General features: G+C 41.7%; 2 protein-coding genes across 9 annotated transcripts in view; both read left to right on the top strand.

Moving 5' to 3' along the window:
• Positions 1-1,353: 1,353 nt before the first annotated feature.
• Positions 1,354-11,027, top strand: LOC105092024 (zinc finger protein 84). Of its 8 annotated transcripts, none has more exons than XM_031457079.2 (6): positions 1,356-1,872; positions 2,224-2,331; positions 3,595-3,626; positions 7,392-7,518; positions 7,816-7,908; positions 8,511-11,023. In XM_031457079.2, exons 2-6 carry the CDS (start codon positions 2,301-2,303, stop codon positions 10,157-10,159), a joined length of 1,932 nt encoding a protein of 643 aa, XP_031312939.2. In that variant the 5' UTR covers positions 1,356-1,872; positions 2,224-2,300; the 3' UTR covers positions 10,160-11,023. The 8 variants fall into 8 exon arrangements, with proteins under 8 accessions (XP_064345830.1, XP_031312939.2, XP_064345829.1 ...); XM_031457084.2 differs by lacking the exon at positions 2,224-2,331 and adding an exon at positions 4,237-4,420 and having other exon boundaries at positions 1,772-1,872; positions 8,511-11,022; XM_031457081.2 differs by lacking the exon at positions 1,356-1,872 and adding an exon at positions 4,237-4,420 and having other exon boundaries at positions 2,254-2,331; positions 8,511-11,022.
• A 3,601-nt stretch (positions 11,028-14,628) lies between these two features.
• The window catches only part of LOC116154645 (zinc finger protein 649), a 32,176-nt gene continuing 30,005 nt past the window's right edge, over positions 14,629-16,799 (top strand). Inside the window, exon 1 of the mRNA XM_064489879.1 lies at positions 14,629-14,669. The gene's annotated coding sequence lies outside the window, so the exon portion shown is untranslated. The remainder of the gene's footprint in view (positions 14,670-16,799) is intronic.

Here is a 16,799-nt window from a genome sequence, read left to right as displayed (position 1 = left end):
GGTAGAAATGATAGTTATAAATATCCACAACATGATTAAGAAAAAGATAACCAACCTAAAACAGGAAAAACATAAGTAAACAATTTACAAAAAAAAAAATTAACAGTATTTTTTTTCACCTGTGAACAAAAAATACTGCAAACCTTATCAGTAAACAAAGAATACTGAAGCAATCAAGTCATCAGCCACTGCCAACACCCCCAGTGAAGACAAGCCTGCAGCCCAGCCTCTGCAGCCACTCACAATGGTGCATTCTGAGGTGACTTCAAAAAGAAAGGACAGGATACTGGCCCTAGAGAGCTATGTGCTAGTCAAAGGAATGAATTCAATGAACCCAAATGTTTGTTCACTCCCATACAAAGAAAAGCACTAAATTCTTTAACTTGAGATGTCCTGGTTATCTTTAGTTAACAAATAATCTTTTAACGTTCAACTACCTGGTCTTTGTTGTAAAACTATATATCCTGGCTCCTACCCTATCTCTTCTGGGCAGTCCCTCAGAGCAATCTGAGAGGCTGTCATCCTGGGCTGAGTCCTCAGTACTGTCCACCAAATAAAACGTACCTCTCAGCTTTTAGGTTGTGCATTTATTTCAGTCCACAACCCTTAGGATGGACAAAAACTAAAAGATTGATAAAGCAGTTAGGAAATAGGCACTTTGATAGAATTAGCCCTTTCTTTCCTATAACTAAAATAAATAATATTTATGTCCACCGTTGATTGCTTTTAGAAAATTAAGATAATAAAATTATGCTTGAAATAGCTTCCTACTCAAAAAATGTATACACTTAACAAAAATTAACTATTCCTTTTCAGTTGGAGTTCTTGGGGGAGGACGGATAGCAGCCAGTAAGGTATATTCATTAATAGATCATTTTTTGACAACAATCGAGAATAATCTATCCAATTAAAATTTTTCATTCTCTTCGATGCAACAAGTCCAACTCTAATAATTTCTTCACTAGAAAAATTTTGTGAAAATATCTGAATTAAGATAAAGCCACCACAGAAATTTCTACCAACAATTTCTAATCTTCTCTTCCTCTCCATTTCACTACCTTCCACTTTGGTCAGAAAGATAACCCCTCCCTCACTGTTAGCTCTACCCTCCCAGTGGAGCTCTCACCTTTCACCCTGGAGATGTCACCAAACTTCCACCACCAGTTCTGGCTGAAAGAGATCTTCTCCTTCAGCTAAATTTGTTTACTCTGTGCCCACAGTGATGCATGCTACCTTCCTTTATCACCTGGGCTTCTCCAAACCACACGCGGTTCTCCAGAAGCCTTCCCGGAAGTCGCTCCACCTGCCCCCGGCTCCCTAAAGGGCGACTCCTGTTCTGTACGGAGACGCACAACCTTTCCAAGATGGCCGCGCCCGCGGCGACGCTGGGCCGCTTCGTACCTACCAGCGGCAAAGCAGAGGCGGACACCTTTGGGCTCCGTGCGTCTTACTGGGATGAGACTCTGGTCTGCGGAGGAGAACATGCGCATTGCCCTTTGTGAGACTAGCGACTGGCGTAACGCAGACAAGTTGGGGGGTGGGGGGGCAGGAAAAGTGGTTGTACGGCCGGTCTTCCAAGATGGCGGGCCCCACATAAATCAGCTAACGGGCGCCGCCATACCCTGTCATAGTGTCTTTGTCTAAAAGACGCCGAAGTGTAACGGAATCTTCGTCGGTGGAAGGAAGCCCCGGAGTGATGGCTGGTATCCTGCAGACTCGCGTGCCACAGACGCTAAACTAGAGCTGCGAGGTGGAACAGCTGGATTTGTGAATCTGAAGAAAGTGATGGACTGTGCCTGTTTTTACCCACCCAGCTGGTGCGCGAACGATCTAGTAAGGGGTCCCAGTTTCGCGTTCCAGGAGCAGAACGAGGTGAGCTTTATGGAGATACGAGCTTTGAGGTAGGGGAGGGCTATGGGGAGTCTGTATGAGGAGCAAGCTGTTGTGGGGCAAGGGGTGCATTCCGTGATTGAGGGAGCGGGATGGTCAAAAATGGGGCAGGCTTGGGGATGGTTAGGGTATCGGAGAAGCATGGAGAAAGATTTAAGTGGCTTGGGGCTAGCCTTTCGGGGGGACTGGACGGTCTTGAGGTAAATCCGTGACCTAGGGGGTGGGTCAGTGATTGGGATGCACTTGGGGGATAGGTCAGGAATTGGGGCATCTTTCAGGGAAGGTTAGTGATTGGGGATGAATGACAGGTCAGTGATCCGGTTGTTCTTGAAGGGAATCAGGAATTGGGGTGCCTCAGAACCTGAAAAGTCTTCTGGAGGAAGATCAGTTCTTTGGATAGCCTCGGGAAGATGTCAGCGATTGGCGCATCTTTGGAGGAAGGTCAATGTCTGGGGAATCCTTGGGGCATAAGTCAGTGACTGGGACGTCTTTTGGAAGGTTTACTAATGGGAGTGGCCATGAGGGGAGGTCAGTGATTGAGATATTCTTAGTAAGTAGTTCAGTGTTTTTCCTGTTCTTAGCTTCCGTGTCTGGAACGTACTTGGGGGCGGGGGGGGGGGGGTGTCAGTGACTAGGGCATCCTTCTGGGTGGTCAGTGAATGGGGTGGTCTTGTGGGGAGCTTAGTGCTTGAGGCAGCTTTTTTTTTTTTTTTTTTTGTCTTTGAGGGTCTCCAGTGGTCATTGAGAATCATGAAGATCTGGGCGTTTGAGTCTGGATAGGCCAATGGTAACCTGTTAGAAGTCTTCTCGAACTATGAACTGACCTAGCCATGTAGCCCATATTTTGGGTATGATGTTGTTGGGGACTGATACCAGAAAGATTTATGAGAGTTGGAGCTAGAGGTCTCTGCGTTTTGAAAGGCTGTGGGGTTTTAAAGCCCATTGACTTCTCATACATCAGTGCCTTCTTCAAAACCTGCTTTCCAACTCCCTCTGTCCTCTAAATTACCTCTTCTCCAAAACAATGTCTCCAAAACAATGAAAACTCCTTTGAAATGATCAAGATCTAAATAAACCTAAGGTTAAATGCTTATTATGAAAGATGTAGTACCTGGCCCTCTAGCTTTCAAATTTACTGTGTGTTTCTCGGGGAGCCTTCCTGTTTGGTACTTCTGATACATGAGAGAACATTCCTACATCCAAAATCTTGGTAGTCAGAGATACACATGGTTAAAATTCTTTATATATTTCCTTCCCCAAACTTTTTCATCATGCATTTTATTACAAAGATGTGATAAGACTGCATAAATAGTTTATAGTTTACTTTCTAAAAGAAACTTAACCTAATGATAAAATTGTTTCAGATTACTGATTTTTGGTACAAAGTCTTATTGATAGCTGCATAGTACTGTATAATGTGGCTCTCCTTGCAATGTTGACTGAAGTTATATTAAATCTTTGCAATACTTTGTATAGACATGACATTAAAATACTCATATAGATCTGGACATTGCTTGTTAAGTTTATTCCTACATCTTGTCTATGCTTGCTGCCATTGCAAATAGCTTCTTTCTCTTAAATTTTTAAATTATTTTTTATTTTATTGTATTTTATAGGTATAAAAGCAGATTATTAAAAATAAACATTTTCTCTTTCATTTCTTTACTGAAATTATTACTCATGTGCTTAAATTGATTCTTGTAGGTTTCCCAGGTAAGCAGTCAGAGCACCTACGGGTAAGTTTAACTCAGAGAAAAGAATATGGATTTTGGATTTGGGCAGATCTAGGCTTTTATCCATATCCTGCCACTTACTGTGTGAACTTGGACAGATTTTTAAACCTGAGATTCTTTTCCCACTGTTAAAAAAAATCACTACTAACTACTAATATAGTTAGAGTACCTTGCATATATTAAGTACCTGACAGGTTAGCAAGCAGTACACACACACACACACACATACTTGTTTCTCTGGATTTTTTAGGCTTTAAAATTTTTCTCTCTTTAAAAAAAATTTATTTATAATAGTCCTCTAAATATAGATATAGTTTTGAATACAATTTTGGCAACATTACATAATTTAATAAAGATATCTTTGTTGTTTGTGTTTATTATAAAATAGTTACATGTTTATTGTAAAATAAACCATCGGGTAATATGTTACTTTTTTCTTTAGATTATCATGTTAGCCTACCAGCTGAAGAAAACAAGTTAAATTTTAGATATTGATATGTGTGTGTATATCTAAAATACATACACACATACAAATAAGGACTCACACAACTCAGAAAAATGTCATACTCCCAATTATAGTTTATTACAGCAGGGAATTTCGGTAATCCTCCAGGTTCTGGCTTCCTGGGATAAAACAGTTCCCATGAGGGAAGGAACTGAAGGTACCAAGATCAGCACTACATCCTTGACCAGAGACCTTGTATTAGAGCTTCAGAGAAGAGCCCAGAACCAACAGTAAAGCAGATATTAAAGTTGCTATCTGTGACCCAGGGCTCCAAAAAATGTCCAAGTCTCAAGTGAGTTGTTTTTTTTTTTTGTATATTTATTTTCCATTTGGATTTCCAGTAGTTTTTAGGAGATTAAATAATACATATATTAAAAAATATGTTTATTCAATATTTATGAAGACTACTCTCTACCAGATACAGCATGAAAAGATAAATATCAGAATTCAGTAAAAAATACTGAGACTGAAAATCAAATTCACAGTCAGGCTGCAATCAGAATATGTAAGTCATACATTTATACAAATTATTTAAAGTTGGAGCATAGATTATAGCCTGTGAGGCTCTAAATGTGTAATAAAATGGAGTGCCAACTTGTCTCTACTATCTCCCAGTTATCTATTTCTGCATAACAAGCCACCTCAAAACCTAATGATACACATTTATTTTTATAAATAGTGCATAGAGGCCAGGGATGCTGCTGAACATCCTACAATACATAGTAAAGGCCTCCACAAGAAAGAATTATCCAGCCCAAAATGTCAACAGTGCTAAGGTTAAGAAACCCCAGTTAATGTTGGTGGGAATGTAACTTGGTGCAGCCACTATGGAAAACAGTATGGAGGTTCCTTAAAAAACTAAAAATAGAGTTACCAAATGATTCAACAATCCCACCCCTGGGCATATATCTGGAGAAAACTCTAATTCGAAAAGACATATGCACCCCAATGTTTATAGCAGCACTATTTACAATAGCCAAGACATGGAAGCAACCTAAATATCCATTGACAGATGACTGGATAAAGAAAATGTAGTGTGTGTGTGTGTGTATGTATGTGTGTGTATATATATATATATATATATATATATATATATATATATATATATATATATATATATAATGGAATACTACTCAGCCATCAAAAAGAATGAAGTAATGCCATTTGCAACAACATGGAGGGACCTAGAGCTTATCATACTAAGTGAAGTAAGTCAGATAGAGGAAAACAAATATCATATGATATCACTTATTATATATGGAATCTAAAAAATGATACAAATGAACTTATTTATAAAACAAACAGACTCACAGACATAGAAAACAAACTTATGGTTACCAAAGGGGAAAAGGGGGAGGGAGGGATAAATTAGGAGTTTGGGATTAGCAGATACAAACTACTATATATAAAATAGATAAATAACAAAGTCCTACTATATAGCACAGGGAATTATATTCAGTATCTTGTAATAACCTATTATGAAAAAGAATATATATGTGTATAACTGAGTCACTATACTGCATACCAGAAACTAACACAACATTGTAAATCAATTACATTTCATTAAAGAAATTTTAAATTAAAAAAAAGAAACCCCAGTTTATAGACTAACAGTCCTAAAGTACATGTACTAACTAGCAAAGTCTTAGAATATTCCCTTCATAATCTCTTCACATCCAAAAATGCAGCATCAACTCTCAGCTTGTAGTTACTACTTACATCTTTTATTTTAGAACATTTCTAATAATATTAGTGAAGCTTAAAATGTCCTTAATGTCAAAGTTTCAAATAGTCCAGAAGTTTACAGAGCTAAACCCTTAAGTCTCCCATCAGTCCTTTTTCTCCACTCTCAAATAATCTGAAAACTTTTGTGTATTCTTCTGACCTCCCATGTCAGCATTTACATACATAAATGCGAATTTGTATGAATTTGAGTTGAGGGTCTCTAGCTCACCCTCAAGTTTGATGATTCTCTAGAACTCACAGGACTCAAGAAAGCTGTTACACTCACAGCTATGGATTACTACAGTGAAAAAATACAGATTAAAACCAGCAAAGGCAAAATACACACAGAGTCCAGGAAAGACCAGGCCCGAGGTCCCAGTTGTCCTTGCCCAGTGGAGCAGCATGAACAGCGCTTAAGTCTCCCCGCAGTGACCTACGACAACAGGTGTGACGTGCTGCCAGCCAGGGATGCCCATGTGCACCTTGATGTCCGGGGCTTTTACTGAGAGTCAGTCAGCGTAGACATCCGGCGTACACAACTGGCCTTAGCTGCTCTGTCTCCAGCCCCCAGAAGTCAAAATGATACAGCGAAGCTGAAGGCCTTGGGAATGTGAAAACATTCACCAGGCTGGATATTTCAGGGGTCCAGAGGTCATCTCCCAGGAGCAAGTCAAGGATAGGCCTTCCTTTGTAATGTTTAGGGTTGGGCAACCCAGGCCTGCTAAGTTAACCCTTTCCTGCACAGCACCTAAATATACACATGGTCATAATGACAGTTATGGTTTACGTACCTTCCTTTAATATATTATATGCACTTAACCACTTACTTGGAAGTCTCTCCATATCAGCATATAAGTAGCAAATAATAGTAAGTGAAAAATGTCTTGAGTGCTCCACCTGCTCTAAATTCAGTCCTTTAATTTCACAGCTTAGGAAATGTAGTCTCAGTGTTTTGCTGTCATTCATGTTACTTCTTTCTGGAAGGCCATGCCCCCTCTTCCCTCTGGAACTTGCTGTAAAACAGAATTGATCTCATAAGAATTAGTTCCAGATTCAGCTATGTGAGGTTTAACCTTTCTAATTTTTCTCCTACCTAATGGTGCCCACATGGCATATATTTCTTACTTGCCATATATAAATGTATTGTACTCCCATACATTTCCATTTCTCCTTGCAAGCCAGTGTGCTCCTCCAGGGAAGGAGCAAGGCTTATTAATAAAGGAGTGTCTGACACATAGGTGCATGCACAGAGGTTGTAGGTGGTTTCTAGATGAAAGGATCTAGGATGCTCTCAATTCTAATCCTCTTTTCTGCATAGATGAACATGTGGGTCAGTGAATGATTGGAGGGAAGCACAAAAACAGGATATTTTAAATAAAAAATTGGCTTCTCCTAGAAAGTATAATGCAAAACTAATTGTACAGAAAGCAGTGAAACAGCTTCACATGGGAAAAGTTATTATTAAGAAAGTCCCATTTATCTTCATAGTATTAACCAGCGATAATCCTTTTAGAAAGAATATGAATGTTCCGTTACAGGGCTCACTGTCATTCAGGGACGTGGCTGTGGTTTTCACCTGGGAGGAGTGGCAGCTACTGGACCTCGTTCAGAAGAACCTGTACCAAGATGTGATGTTGGAAAATTACAGCAACTTGGTATCAGTGGGTAAGCAGAGCTGTCCCTGGGTAGTGGAAGCAGTCCACTGCCTTTCCTTTCTCAGGGGTGAAAGGCATGGAGCCTTACAAGTGCCTTACGGTTTTAGAGTTGAGTTTCATACATCACAGATTTTAGTACTTCCTGACCTCTCACACAGTGTTTTTCTCTCACTTCCAAAGAAAAAGGCCTTTACTTGGCCAAGATGCAAATTGTTCAGCCCCTTTAATGTCATCTTTCCCCATTTTTCAGAGGCCTCGTAGTCCAGGTATCTGGGTCCACAGGTCCTCTGTAATTTTCCTTGAGTAGGGTATCAAGATACCAGAGCAGATGCATTCTGCCAGTTGGAGCAAGGAAAACCGTGGATAGCAGAGGAAGAGACCCACAGTCAGATTCATCCAGGTGAGTTGAAACCAGTCGCAGGGGATGAAAGGAAGGTGAAATCCCAGCTGGTCTGGAAGAGGGCGGCTCTTCTGAAACGTTGCTTGGAGAAATCTTCTTGACGTTTCTAAGCCTGAATGTGACTCGGAACAAATGTTGTGTGCTCCCACATACACTAACATCGACTGCACTTAATCTCTCCATATTAGGTCTCTTTTGCTTGGTTTAAAAAAAAATACATTTCCTTGTTTTACATATTCTGATCTGATCCCTCTCAAGTTCATCTTGGAACTTGCCCTCCTAACTACTCTTTCTCCCTGGCATCCTCAGCTCACCTGCCTTAATCTTGTCTCCCTCTCCCTCATCCATGGTTATAGCTCTCTTTTCTTATATAATCAAGCATTCATAAATTCTCCCCTCTTCATTTTGTGTCTCCCATACCTCTGTAGTCTATTCCTTTTCTTTTCTTCACATTTTTCTCTTTCCATTTATAAATGTCTCAGACTTCGGTTGTGTACCCCCCTACCGCCCCCCAGTCTCATTTCCTCTTCTCTCCTTGGCCTTTGCTGAGATTCTGCTGCTTCTATTACATGGTCATTGTGGATTTGTTGTTCTGTTTCTAGAAGACACCTGGCAAGCTGACAGTCATAGAGACTGGCACGAAGAAAACCAAGGCAACCTGGAAACTATGGGGAGTCACCATGAAGATAATACATTTGGAAAAATACCTTCTCTGAGCTTAAACCTTGATGTTTCTTTAGTACAAAGATCTCATACACTTGACATACTTGGAAAATATTTGAAACCTAACCTAGAGTATATTATTCAGAACAAAAGCTATGCAAGAAATGAGGTTGAATTTGATCAGTATGACAAATTATTTCTTTATACTAAGCATGAGAAAACTCATGCTGGGCAAAAATACAATGACTATAATGAACGTGTAAAAGCTTTCAGCCATAAGTCACAGCTTATCAAACACTGGGAAACTCAAACAGCAGAGAAACACTGTAACTGCAGTGACTATGGGAAAGCCTTTTCCCAGAGGTCAGACCTTATTAAGCATCAGAGAACGCACACAGGAGAGAAACCCTTTGGATGCAGTAGATGTCAGAAAGCCTTCGGCCGGAAGTCCCATCTCATTTTACACCAGAGAACCCATACAGGAGAGAAACCATATGAGTGTCATAAATGCGGAAAAGCTTTTACCGATAAGTCATGCCTTAATAAACATCAAAGAACTCACACAGGAGGGAAACGGTTTGAGTGTCGGATGTGTCAGAAAGGCTTCAGTGATAAGTCACAGCTTACTTTACATCAAAGAACTCATACGGGAGAGAAACCCTACAGGTGTGGTGAATGTCACAAAAGCTTCAGCAGTAAGTCACAGCTCCGTATTCATCAGCGGTCTCACACAGGAGAGAAGCCTTATGGCTGCAGTGAATGTGGGAAAACATTTCCCCTTAAGTTTAGCCTCATTTTACACCAAAAAACGCATACAGGGGAAAAACCTTATGGATGCAATGAATGTGGGAAAGCCTTCATCCAGAGGTCGGAGCTCATTAGACATCAGAGAACTCACACGGGCGAGAAGCCTTATAATTGCAGCGAGTGTGGGAAAGGCTTTAGTGTCAAGTCGCTCCTCAATACACACTGGAGAACTCACACAGGAGAGAGACCCTATGGATGCAAGGAATGTGGTAAAACGTTCTCCATCAAGTTTAGTCTCATTCTGCACCAAAGAACTCATACCGGTGAGAAACCCTATGAGTGCGGTCAGTGTCAGAAAGCTTTCACCCAGAGGTCACACCTCACTATTCATCTGAGGTCTCACACCGGAGAGAAGCCTTACGAGTGCAGTGAATGCCACAAATCCTTCAGCCGGAAGTCGTATCTCCTTATTCATCAGAGAATTCACTCAGGAGAGAAACCTTATGAATGCCACGAATGTGGGAAAACCTTCTCTCACAAGTTTAGTCTCCTCATTCATCAGAGAATCCATAGTGGAGAGAAACCCTACGGATGCCCTGAATGTGGGAAAACTTTTCCTATCAAATTTAGCCTTGTTTTACATCAGAAAACACATACAGGAGAGAAACCCCACGAATGCAGCGAATGCCACAAGTCTTTTGCCCAGAAGTCACATCTTATTATACATCAAAGGACTCACTCAGGTGAGAAACCTTACGGATGCGGTGAGTGTTGGAAAACCTTCTCCCACAAATTCAGCCTCCTTTTACATCAGAAAACTCATAGAGGAGAGAAATCATGAACGAAGTAAATATCCAGAAGTCGTCATTGTGAAGGAATAGTTCATTACACGCCAGAGTGTACATGGGAGTAAAACCTTAAGATTACAGCAGATGGGGACACACTTTCTTTCCAGAGTCACCACCTTATTACTTAGCTGAGAATGAAACTGCATAGAATGCCAGACAGGAGGAAACACCTTTCCCAATGAATTCAATTGAATGTGGCCCAGAAAGAAGAGATAGGAAGGAATATCTGTGTTAAGTATTAACTGTGGGGATGTTGTTGGTGTGAAATTCAACTACACTGGTATCAGAGAATTGACACGGAGGGAAAAATTCTATACTTTAAAGAATCTGGAGAATCATGCTTTCATGGGTATTGTTTTATAAGGGAAGTCATTTTCGGTAACTGTGACATAATAGCATTATAGAAAGTATTAAATATCTAAATAAATACAGTAAGGAAGCAAAGCAAAATTATGTTAGAACTATGTAAGAATATGTAAGTGTTTTGTACCTATTTTTATTATAAAAATGATTGTTCATATTTAGGAATTGCATGTGTTAGCATAAAGATTGTGACTCTAGTCCATGTCCTTAAATGTACATAAAACTTTACCATAGACTATCCCACTGAGTCTTTGTATCATTACAGTGCTACATAAATCATAACTGAACTACATGGTTTGTTATTTTAATAAGAAATTTTAATAATACTAAATATCTCCCCCCTCCACCATGCCCCACTATTTGCTAGTATTAGTAAGTGGGCCTGGAAATTTTTGAGTCTCTCTTGAGTAAAGCTTTTTTTTCATCAATTATAAGATGGAAAAAACTTCCCACATATTAACAGTGCTGAAGTTAAAAGGCAGCATAGAGTTGATGGCTTGGCATATTTAAACGGAGAACTTGGTACATAAAATAATGGTACCTTATACAACAAAAGGTATCTTAAGATTGGATGAAACACAGTGGAAGTCATCATCTTTATAATTTCCTTTCTTCTAAGCCAGACAAATATTTAGGGTTTGAAGATTATTATGACTCACAGGCTTTATACCCCTTTGAATTCTAAACAGTTTGAGAGATAGTCCCTGGTATCAGAAGATGGAAATTAAATATGAGTGTTAGTCCTGGAATTGCTTGACTGGATAATATGACTTGTTCCTGTGGTCAAAAAAAATATGCTTCTGTTTCCCCCATATGGCGCAAGATATACTTCCCTTCAAAGAGCAGAATCCAAACTTTAGAGATATTTTCTAGAATGTAACTGCAAAGTCTCATACATTATTTTCTTAGGTGGGGATTAAGTGCTAACATACAGTGAACCTGACTTTAATTTTACAAAAATTGGTTTCCTTTTCAAGCACCGCATTTTACATTAAAATGGAGAAAGTGCAACTAGAACAATTTAAGGTGTTGAACGGACTCGAGACGTCACAAGTTACACTTCGTAAGATTCCAACAAAGACAAAACTACAGTACAGCATGAGGAAAAAACCCGTAAAATAAAACACAGGTATTCTGCAACATTCAGGCACAGAATCCAGGAGCCTTTTTCAGTCACAAAGAACACTATTCATATCCAAATCACAAGCTGCCAAAATAGATGTGAAGAATAGCAGCTTCAGGGGATCCAAGGCACAAGCTGGCTGCGAGGCCTTTTAATGGCACTGGTCACATACTGAAAACTAGCCTTTCCTAGGGCTGTGTGACTCACCCGGCTCCATATTTTCATAAGCAATGTAGACAGGCCGGCATATGTACCTTAAGCATCACAGTACAGCATGACATAGAGAGAGGAAGAAGAAGGGTTGACACTAATCCCAGGGACACTGACAGCCTTTCTGTTCCAAACCCGGGAACCAACAGTCTTGCACAAGAGGAAGCTTTGAGAATTTCGGGGGTGTGAGGGGTGATGATGAAATCTCAAGTACAATAGATGTTGGCTAACAAAACAAATACCACTATTCTATTGTCTGCATTTCCAAAGGATTTGTTGACGAAAGACTAGGAGCTCTCAACTGTCCTGATTGTAAAGCCCTGGAAGTTGACAGGGCTCTGTCCTTTTGAAGACAAAGATTCTAACCTGTGAGCAGCAAAATGGTTATAGTGAATCAGGAGTCTTCATACACCTTGCTCCTCACCAGCTCCCACTGGCAAATTACTCTCCAACAAGAGAATCGCTGTACTTAAATGTGGGAGAAGGACTTCCTAACTTTTTCTTGACATGTTCAAAATACTAAAAGGCGTTCCAGTAGAGGAAGAACCTTTCCTCTAGAAAGATGCAAAATACCTGATTCATCTTTCCTCATCCTTACGCACTCTGTGTCTGACATTCACCCTCAAACCCTGTTTGCAGGAAAGTAGCTGCTGTCAGATAACAACCAAGAATTAGTAAAGCCTGCTCCCTCCAGGCTCTTATTGGATGAGACACTTTTAATACCTTTTGGGGACCAATCTATAAAGTTATAGTTGACAGATTTATGTGGTCTTAAAAGTTTGTAAGGAATATTTGACTTGTCTCTGCCATAGCTCACTGCTGCTACAGCTGGAAGGAGCTTGGATTAAGGTGCAGAGACAGGGCAAGCAGTGATCAGAGAGAGAAGGTTGGACATAAGAAAGTGACAGAACAGCTCATAGATGCTCCGGAAGCATCTCCCAACAATCTTAGTGTCAAGCAGAAGTTCTAAGACCTTTATGACACTATCCTGGAAAGAATGGTTATGTGTGATTTGGAAACAAAGCAGGGCCCTGTGGGCCTTCTCAGGTGTTACCTAACAAAAGTTCTTATGCCCTGTGCACCCTGAGGCCAAACAGAGGCTTCTGAGTTTGGAGCAAAGGAAGGTTTATTGCAGGGCCAAGGAAGGATGGGGGGCTCAAACTCAAAAAACCTCAACTCCCTGACAGTTTCTGGGGAAAAGATTTTATAGACAAAATTTGGGGTGAGGGCTGCAGAAAGTGTGACTTTCTTCTGATTGGCTGGTGGTGATGTTAACAGGGCAGTGTTCCAGGAATCTTTTGCTGGACCTGAAGCTGCCATCCACCTAGTTCCAGCAGAACTCAAAGATACTGTTACATATATTCCTTGGGGAGGAACCAGGACCCTGCCCCAAGGCCACACTATTGTTTCTAGTCTGTTCCTCTTCTTTCAGTCCCTTCCCTGATTAGCAACTGTTTGAATCTGCCCTTTGGAACTCAGGGAGGGTCAAGGAGGCTGAATGAAGTCTATTTCCTACAAACAAGAAATGGGGGGCACAGAAAGGATTGTTATACCAAGGACCACCCCATAGGGTCCTGCTCTGTTTCACAGGTACAAAAGCCTTTCCATGTGCCCCTTTTCTTGTTCAAAGGAGAAAGCCTCCTAGACCTTTCTTGAGTTCCAAAGGGCAGATTCAAACGGTTTCTAATCAGGGAAGGGAATGCAGAAACAAAGGAAAAGCAGTCAAGAAACATGATAAAGAGATGAAGCTAGATCCTGGTTCCTCAAGGAATACACACACCATTATCTTTTGAGTTCTCCTGCAGGAACTAAGGCCTCCACCCAAGCAGAGGATGGCAACTTCAGGCTGAGCCCAAGATTCCTGGAGCACTGATTGTTAACCTCACCACCAACCAATCAGAAGAAAGTCAAATCCTTGCAGCCCTCACCCCAAATTTTGCCCTTAAAAATCCTTCCCCGAAGACCATCTGCAAGTTGGGTCTTACGCGTCATCAGTTCTCCCCGCTTGGCCCTGAACCTTTCTCTGCTCCACTTCAGTTTGCTTGGCCTCCCCCAGGGTCACGCACATGAACTTGCCTTCAACAATGATTTATTTGCAAAACGTCGGCACCGCATTGCTGCTGGTAGGGCAGCACCATCGTGGCTTTTATGTCCACTTATTTCACAGACCACCATTTCAAATTTCAACACTTGGTGTTTTCCAAACAGGCCTGAAACAAAAGGCAACCTTGACTATGAATTCATACTTCGATGGTCATTCACACCTTCTAAATCTAACGTCACCGGCTGAGACGAAGGGACTTGCCACGGGCCCTCTCATTACCCAAGCTTTAGTGGTCTAAGCTTTTCGCCTTCCCTGGGGGCAAGCTCTCCGCCGTACGGACACCTGATATTCCTCCAACATGGCAGCGCTCACTGGCCGTTTCTTTCCCGACCGTTGAGGCGAACGTCGCCGGCGCCATGTTTGCCTTGTGTACACCCGAGCCTCTGAAATCTATGCAGTTTGTGTAGCGCTGTTTGCAACCGTTTCAGCCTCCCCGCAAAAAGGCCAAGGCATCAGGTGACGGAACAGCTGAGGGGCTTTTTACCTGGCCTCGAGCCCCTCTCTCCAGCCGTCCCTGCTCCGCGCAGCTATTCAAAGATGGCTGCCCCCAGGGAGCCGCGGCGCCGGCGCGGGCCTGTTAGCGTCTAAGGCGACGCCGGAAGTCAGGCTGCCTGCGCTGCGGGGAAAAGGCCCAGCCCGGCGGGCCGCCGTAGGCCGGTTCCGGGGCGGGGCGCAGGGAGCCTGAAATGAAAGAAGGCGCGAGGTAAGTGCAGCCGCTAGGAGGTCGCAGTGGGATCGGGGGAAATTCAGGTCAGTGTGTGGGTCTCTCCGCGGGACGCGTTAAGGGGTGAGCGGCTCTGGGGGCGTCCGTGCCGGGAGGAGCCGCAGAGTCGGCGGGGAGAGCTGGTGGTCCGGGATGGTGGGGCTGCGGTTGGGATGCCTTTGCTGGCGGGCGTGGAGGCGCTCTCGCGGGCGTGGAGTAATGGTCTGTCGAGAGCAAGGACTGTGTTTGGGGCCATTGCGGCTGTAGTAGGGCTCAGTGATTGAGAGGTGGGAGGGGGCTGGTGTGTGTCAGTGAAAGCGGTGTCTGGGTTTAATTTGGGGCTGGGCGATGGAGGAGCTGGGCGATGGAGGAGCTGGGCGTGAGGCACTACAGTTCTCTTCAGTCCTTGAAGTACACGTCCAAGGACCATTTTGGTAGTCCCCTTGGGGCTCTACATCACCCTCCGCTTTCCTCCCCACATGAAGTTTAGGAACATCAAAGATACAGCGAATCTAAAGTGGTAAACTTCCTATTAGAGTTGTTTCTTTCTTTCTTACTGCAAGTTTACTTGGGTATTTCCTTTCAGATTCTTTTTGACACCAGTAAAATAACACTTCTAACCCCTCCAGTTCTGTCCCTCAACTCTTCCATGTTAGCATATTTCAACTTCTTTTACTTTCTCCGTTCAATTTTCATATTTCAGATAAACTGTGGAAACATTGGTGTAATTTTCTTTCTTTTGTTTCATATTCTAAACATTTAAATAATACAAGTTCTCTTATTAAGATTTTTCAAAATGGCTACACTAATACATAAAGAGGACAGAGAACAACATTGTTTAGAATCTGATTAAATACACGCATCTATTTGGATTGCATTGGAATATTTAAAACATTAGTTATTACGGTTAGGATTATATTAGGACTTGGCATTTGCCAGAGGGTGTTTCCTTAACCCTCATCTCCTTCCTGTTTTTGTTTTTGTTCTTTCTGCCTTTGTTACAATTGTTAATTGGGTCTTTCCCCTGCCCCCTACCTTTTAATCTCATTTTCTTCTAATTTTCTTTAACACAGTAAAGCAATTTTTTAAATTATTAAATATTTATTTTGTTTTGGTTACTTCACTAAGCTTTTACTAATAGCTTTTCCCCTCTTACCATTTTATTATGAAAAAATCCCAAGCACAGCAAAGTTGAATGAATTTTACAGTGAACATTTACTGACCACTTAGATTGTACCATTAACACTTTACTGTATTTGCACTATAAGGTATCCATCCATCCCTCCATTTTTTAAATTCATTTTTTAAAACAGTGTATTTCAAAGTAAACTCCAGCCATCAGTATACTTTCCGGTGAATAATAAAATAATATTGGCCCAGTGACAAGTGTGTGGGTTTGGGGATGAAATGATCTGGCTTTTAAATCTGGGTTCTTGCTCTTACTGATGACTTGGGTGAGTTACTGTGATATTGTGGTTTAAAATAAGATAAATATTTGGTCTTCATCTCTGTTTCTGGCACTGAGCTAAAACCCTGGGGCTGTTCTAAGTATGGAGAGCCCTTAAGGTATTACTTTTTATGTTAATGAGGTCACTTTTGGAATGCACCTAAGGGTGGGGAGTGGTTACCAGTGCAGCCAACCTCCTGATTAGAGGGTGGGAGCTTTCAGTCCTAACCCCTGGCATTCTGGGAGGAGTGGGGCTGGAGGTTGAGTCAATCACCAATGGCCAGTGAGTTAATCAGTCATACCTATGTAATGAAGCCTCTGCAAAACCCCAATAGAATGGGATTCCTAGAGCTTTGGGTTTGGTGAACAGCAGGTGCTGGGAGTGTGGCTCTCTTGGGGATGGCGCAGCTCTGTGCTCTTTCCCCATACCTTGCTAATGCATCTCTTCCATCAGGTTGTTCCTGATTTATATTCTTTTATAATAAGCCAGTGCTTTAGTGAGCAAAACGTTTCTCTGAGTTCTTGAGCCGCACTAGTAAATAAATTGAACCTGAGGAGGTGGTCATGGGAACCATGATTTATAACCAGTTGGTCAGAAGTACAGAAGTCCTGGACTTGGGACTGGCATCTGAAGTGGTGGGGAGGAGGAGGCAGGCTTGTAGGACTGAACCCTTAACTTGTGG

This window comes from Camelus dromedarius, chromosome 9 (assembly GCF_036321535.1).
Source record: "Camelus dromedarius isolate mCamDro1 chromosome 9, mCamDro1.pat, whole genome shotgun sequence".
In the NCBI taxonomy this organism is placed as follows: domain Eukaryota; kingdom Metazoa; phylum Chordata; class Mammalia; order Artiodactyla; family Camelidae; genus Camelus; species Camelus dromedarius.
This window is presented reverse-complemented; position numbering and strand designations above follow the sequence as displayed.

What these genes read in the sequence shown, in the direction of transcription:
- LOC105092024 (XM_064489759.1), top strand. Translation starts at nt 1,786, where the DNA reads ATGGACTGTGCCTGTTTTTACCCACCCAGCTGGTGCGCGAACGATCTA. An exon ending in CGTTCCAGGAGCAGAACGAG is followed by an intron (nt 1,873 to 2,223) that starts GTGAGCTTTATG and finishes TTGTTCTTGAAG; the next exon opens with GGAATCAGGAATTGGGGTGC. An exon ending in CAGCAACTTGGTATCAGTGG is followed by an intron (nt 7,519 to 7,815) that starts GTAAGCAGAGCT and finishes TTCCTTGAGTAG; the next exon opens with GGTATCAAGATACCAGAGCA.